At 36.5% G+C, this 6,058-nt stretch overlaps 1 protein-coding gene across 1 annotated transcript in view; it reads right to left on the bottom strand.

Annotated features, from left to right (window-relative positions):
- The window catches only part of LOC107091532 (glomulin-like), a 20,746-nt gene extending 17,293 nt beyond the window's left edge, over positions 1 to 3,453 (bottom strand). Inside the window, exons 1-2 of the mRNA XM_015385513.1 lie at positions 3,318 to 3,453; positions 1,478 to 1,603 (exon numbers count right to left, since the gene is read on the bottom strand). Coding sequence (XP_015240999.1) covers positions 1,478 to 1,603; positions 3,318 to 3,359 — 168 coding nt within the window. The 5' untranslated portion in view covers positions 3,360 to 3,453. The remainder of the gene's footprint in view (positions 1 to 1,477; positions 1,604 to 3,317) is intronic.
- Between the last annotated feature and the right edge of the window lie 2,605 nt (positions 3,454 to 6,058).

Below are 6,058 nucleotides of genomic sequence, written 5' to 3'. Positions count from 1 at the left end.
ATCAAAAAAGTACTCCAGAGTGTTGTTCAGCATGGGGGTGAGTAGAAAATGAAGGCTAATCATGTTTTGGGTGTACTATTCCTTTAACACATGTGTCGGCACATCAGGAGACCACTGATTGATCTTAACCGGGGTAATGTAAGTTCATAAAGCAAGTTTGAATCTAACTTTTATTTGTTCTTCTAACAGAGCCAGGTCAGCGTGTCCCAGTCTAAAAGTGACTTCACTAAATTTCACAAAGTTATAGCAACATTTAATTGCAGAAGAGTTAAGTTTCGCTTCTTCATACCTCTTTTTTTCCCAGACTTAAGTAATAAATGATACATATAATTAAGTATAAATCATTACTTATTCATTATGTTTAAGTAATGATTGTAATAAAAATGACATTGTAATTAAAATGATTCATTCCTTATGCTTGTAAAAGAAGAAAATGTTAAAAGTTGCTGAGATTACGGAGACTTGTGCAATCATTTCCATAAAAACAGCAATACTAAGAGCTTTGATGTCAGTTTATTTTAATGCACTTTAAACCACTATAAATGTCTATCATGATGAAAATGTATTTCTTAAGCTGAGAAGAATCATAAATGTTTCTTTTCTCTTGTTTTTCTTTTTTTTTTGTCCATCAACAAACAGCTTTATGGTGCATTAATTATTCAGTTAGATTGAAATTTTTCTTCTGCGAAAATCTGATTGTAACATTTTAACTTCAGTAACGGCTTTGCAGCGTTAGATACATCCTTCAGTCAAATAATCAACCATGCTTAAATGTTCTTAAAAAAGGTTTTTAATCTTTATTTAACTGTTACACCAATAGTTCAGTTTAATCCAAAGGTTTCAGCTTCACACACCTGCACTCAAAAAAACAATATGTTGCACTGACCTAAATATAAAGAATTTCAAGGTTGGGGTTTACATTGTGTCTAAGAAAATGTTCTGGAATACTTTAGATGATTTTTATTCTAAAATAATGAGGTAAGATCGACTGGTTTCAGAGGAAAATCATACAGACGCTGCTCTGTGGCTAAAACCTCACGCTGCACCTCAGATTAAAACACTGTCTGTAAAACTGGCTTTTCTTTTCATATTCAATCATTTCAGCGCTTCAATGCAGTCAGCCTTCAAAGGAGGTGATGGTAGGGAGTGTTTCTTTAAGTAGGGTTAACACAGCTGCATGAAGTGTGGAGAGATGGGACAACCAAGGGCACTTAGAGGAGCACCACGTTGATGGGTGTTAGCAGTGGAGCGAGAAATCTGACTGAATATCTGCTTGTTTCCCTCCACACCTTCAGCTCAAAAGGCCAGCAGGCACCAAGTAACAGCTGCATCTCCATGTTTAACATAGCTGGATGGAGCGGATGTGCTTTTAGTGCTGTCCGACAGATTAACGCAGTCGATCCGCCGTCACTTCAGATCTGCAGGGTGGGAGAACACAACCCGGACCCTCAGTCTGCCTCTTTTTTAGTCAGCTTACCTGGTTTTTCTCATCCTGGACAAATTTCAGCAGCTGTTTGCTGTCCCCCCCTCTGAGACAAGCCGCTCCGATGTCCCTGAACTGCTGGAAATCCTCCGGCTTTAAATCTTCTTCTGGAGTGTTGCGCTGAAATGACAGCGTGGGGGGTTATCACTGCTGAATACGCACTGTGAAAAAGTGTTTTCCCCTCATAGATTCTGTCCTATTTGGATTTTATTTTAAACAAACTCCTATGTTCAACTGCATGTCAATTTTCATATATTTTTTTACAGGAAAATAGGATCCAAACAACCTCCTAAATCTAAAGAAAGGTGGTAAATCTTTACGCAAACCATTTCATCATTAGCTGAAGTTTGAGGTAATCTCAGCTGGATTTAAGTCAGACTTTAAACAGAACTTGAAATCTTCCCGTATTTAAGGCCAATCAGAAGTTGGAAAGCTTTAAATCGTCGTGCTGTTAATCACGTTCATAAACGATTGAGGATAAACAAAAATTGTTGCCGCTGAGGCACTTCTAGAGTTCCCTAAAGTTGAGGTCTGGACCCTTTTGGGGTTCTTGATCAAACTGTATTAAGTGTTAAGATCCACTACAGAAGTTAAACTAAACAATAAAGATTGATGCTAAAGTGCATAAAAGCATAACTTAGAAAAGACACAACCAACCACTTTGGTTGTTGATGCTGTTTGTAATGTTGGTTAATTGATTTTACAGAAATCTTTCAAAGTAAACCAGTAATTTGGTTCATGAGGCAACTCTGGCAAGATTTTCTGGCTCAGAAGCTGAAAAGTTTAAGAAATCTGATCTAGGAAGAGAAATCAGGGATTCATCAGTGAAACCAAGTTTCCAGGTCCTTATAGACTTAAAACAGCCCCAGACCATCACACCACCTCCACCATGTTTGACTACTAATCTGATATAATATCAAAATGCTGGCTGAAGTGGTTTTTACCCAACCTTATACACCCTGTTCATACTCAAGCATACAATCACAATAGAAATGATGTCTGTAAAACAAACTGGGCCAAAACAAGTTCCTCTGAAAGGAAGTAAAAAACTCATTTCCAGATATATCAAAACTCTCATGGAAGCTGTTGCCTCTAAATGATTTTTAGATTTAGGGGTGAATTCCGTTTCTAACCTTTTTTTTTTATTATAATAAAGACATTTTTACATTTTCCATTTTTTTCCATTTGTTTTATGATCATAGATCTGTGCCTCTATGTTCCTTTTCTATGTCTGCTTCTGTCTTCTCAAATCCCCAGTCTTCCTCAGCAGAAGGCCGCTCACACCGACCCTGGTTCTGGTTCTAATGGAGCTTTCTTTGTGTTAAAAGGAAGTTCTTCCTCTCCACTGTCGCCTCATGCATGCTCACTGTGAGCGATTGCTGTAGACTAAACGACAAAATGCAAGAGAATATCTACATTCTCCACATGCTGATGCAGGAGGAGTGAATCAGCAGCAACCTTTCATCTGATCGATTTGTCTCTGGAAAGTTCCTTGAGCTGACAGGTGCTGTGAATTTAAGCTAAAGAAATAAACTCAGTTGAACTCATCAGAAACATGTAGGTGTACCAAATAAAAAAATAAAACATTTGAGAGATTGCTAATATTTTTTCTCAATGCTTTACTTAATTTATAAAAAGGAAATTCCTTTTAATTCTTGAGTCAAAAGGATGGAGACAATATATGCTTTTTTGTTTAGTTTTTTTAATCAGTTTTTGTTATTTTTGGTGTTTTAATTTAGTAAATCAGCTCTCTAAATCAGCGATGGGATGGTAAGCCCATGCGTTATTGTTAGGAATATGATTAGCTCAGCTCAGATTGTCAGGGTGGACTTACCCATCTCCGGATGATCTCATACACTTTATCTTCATTCATCATCAGTGTTTCCTCTCAGCCAATCCTGTTCTCAAGATATCTACACCAGATGTAGTAGGTGTAGTGGTGGTTTTCCAAATGATCAAATATATAGCTTTTCTAGTGTCTCGAGGGAGAGAGAAAACATTCAGTGTGAGCGACACAAACATAAACCTCTTATCTACCCTTTGTGCTTCCCAGCTAATAGGATTAAAGCAGGACAGAGACGTGGAGCTAGACTCCACTGAACACTCAGACATGGAAAATACGGAAGGCAGGAGCGGCCCTTCAATCACTTTATATTAAAAATAAATCATCAAAGTCCTTATGCTGTAAACCAGCTAACTCTGTCCCAAAGCGTCCTCACAGAAGGTCGTTTCCTGTTGTGTAGGTGGGGATGTGCCGCTTCAGGTTCATCTGCATTTTCTGAGACCGAAATAGAAGTTAGTTTGCATTTTATCCGTCTCTAAGATGAAGTATAAATGTAAAATCTTGGTAAATGCATAAATATCAGTTGTTCCATATCTTTTAACACGATGCCTGCTTCTTTTTTTTCTTTTTTTTTTAAACTTATCAATGTGAAGTAAGATTGTGACAAACAGTTAAGCAGTGTCGGCCCAGACACCGTATCACCTGCAACTGACCTTTATGGGTGTTTTTTATGCCATGTGTGATAAAAAAGAAATGAAAACAAACCAAAGGTTAAATAAAAGAAAAGGTGCTTTATAGGAGCTAAGAATATAAAATGTCATTTCTTATTTAAATTTGATTCTAATGTGGAGGAAATTAAATACGTGTGTTTTAACAATTACTTTATGTGTGATTAAAACACTTTAATCTGGATTCCACTAAAACAAAACTAAGTATTGATTTCCTTCTAAGGTTATATAACTAAGTTATCTAACTTGCACAAGTCTCCGTAATTTTAGCAACTTTTAACATTTTCTTCTTTTACAAACATAAGGAATAAATCATTTTAAATGCAATGTCATTTTTATTAGAATCATTGCTTAAACATAATTAATAAGTAATAATTTATACATAATTATAAGTATAATTTATTACTTAGTTATTTCAGTATAAATCCATCAGTTGTATAAAGACTTTTAGAGGTTTTTGAGAAACATTAGTGAACAACAAAGACCAAGAAGTAACTTAAACAGGTGGAGGAGGAGAAAATTAGAGAAAATTAACAGACGAATTAGGTTAGAAAACTAAAACTTAGAAAATTGCTTTTTGCTCTGTCCAAGAGGATAAGGGTGACATCAGGGGCGGAGCTAGAAGGGGGGCCAAGGGTGGCCATGGATTTGCCACCTCAAAAACAAGCAGTTCGCCCTAAACTAGAGGGTGGCAGTACTAATACCATCCAGTGGAAGGACCTAACTATTTGACATTTTAGTTGTTCTGAATTTAAAGATAAACTCACAACAAAAATACACAAATAAAGAACTCTATTGCTGCATTGTAGGTGTTTGAAAGCGGAAAACAGAGGGGGTGGACTCTGATTTCAGCCAGGCCAGGCTTTGAAAACTTGCAATTGAAACGCTAAAAAGCAAAACTTTTCAGCTTTCAAAAACCTATAATACAGCAATTGAGTTGATTCCTTCCCGCTATCATCTTAACCCCAACCCCTTTACAGAGGAACAGAAGACCTCGCCTATTCAGCCAGGCCAACAATTCCCTTTAATGACCTCCCTTTCAGAGACAGAGCGCTATTTCTGACATTTTGAATTGAAAAAAATTTCTGGATGGGAAGAGCAACGTCTTCAAACTTGGACACAAAGTCCAGTGGATTTATTTTATTTTTTTTTTTGAAAAACTAGATTTCATGTTTTATGGAGGAGAAGGGGATGTGTGTGTCTCTGTGAGTCATTTAGGAGTCGTCTTTGATACATAACAGCTAAATGTATATATTGGATGCATTAATTTATTTACGTAGATCTTAATTTTATGCAGAACTATAATTAATCACATGTAGAACGGATTTTTTTCTAAAAAGTGTGTAGGTAAGAAACGGTCATGTTCTTTTTTTTTGGGCATAAGTGCTTATAGCAAACGCCATCCACTCTGTCTTCCACCATTGCGTTAAAGAATCTCCTAAACACACTCTGGTCTTATTTCTTTCTTCTGAGGCCGTCCCCCTCTTGTTTTAAACTACTGGGACTGTTTGCTTCTATCAGCCCTTTTTAAAGTATACAGTAAGAGCAATGGAGATACAATAAATTCAGTTNGCGTTAAAGAATCTCCTAAACACACTCTGGTCTTATTTCTTTCTTCTGAGGCCGTCCCCCTCTTGTTTTAAACTATTGGGACTGTTTGCTTCTATCAGCCCTTTTTAAAGTATACAGTAAGAGCAATGGAGATACAATAAATTCAGTTCAATTTAGTTTAATTCTATAGCGCCAATTCACAACACACGTCATCTCAGTTCACCAGATCATCCAGTCAGACTGATTCAAAGTTTTCTATCTAAGGAAAACCAGTTGATCGCATCGACTCATTGACTCGAAGGCAATCCCTCGATGACTAAAAACAAAGTTAATTGGATACATAAACAACCAATAGATTGGTGATCTAAGAGCAAAAGATCGTCCCCTGTACCTTTAATTTAGACAGCATGGATGTGAAAATATGTGCAAATATTTATTATTGAGAGATTTCAGAAAATCTTGTCTTTTTTTCAGTGATTTATCTGGAATACATGGATGTTTTGCAGGTTCATT

Source organism: Cyprinodon variegatus, unplaced genomic scaffold, assembly GCF_000732505.1.
Source record: "Cyprinodon variegatus isolate N-32 unplaced genomic scaffold, C_variegatus-1.0 Scaffold342, whole genome shotgun sequence".
Lineage (NCBI taxonomy): Eukaryota > Metazoa > Chordata > Actinopteri > Cyprinodontiformes > Cyprinodontidae > Cyprinodon > Cyprinodon variegatus.
Note: the sequence above shows the minus strand (reverse complement) of the source record. Positions and strands in the feature narration are given on the sequence as shown.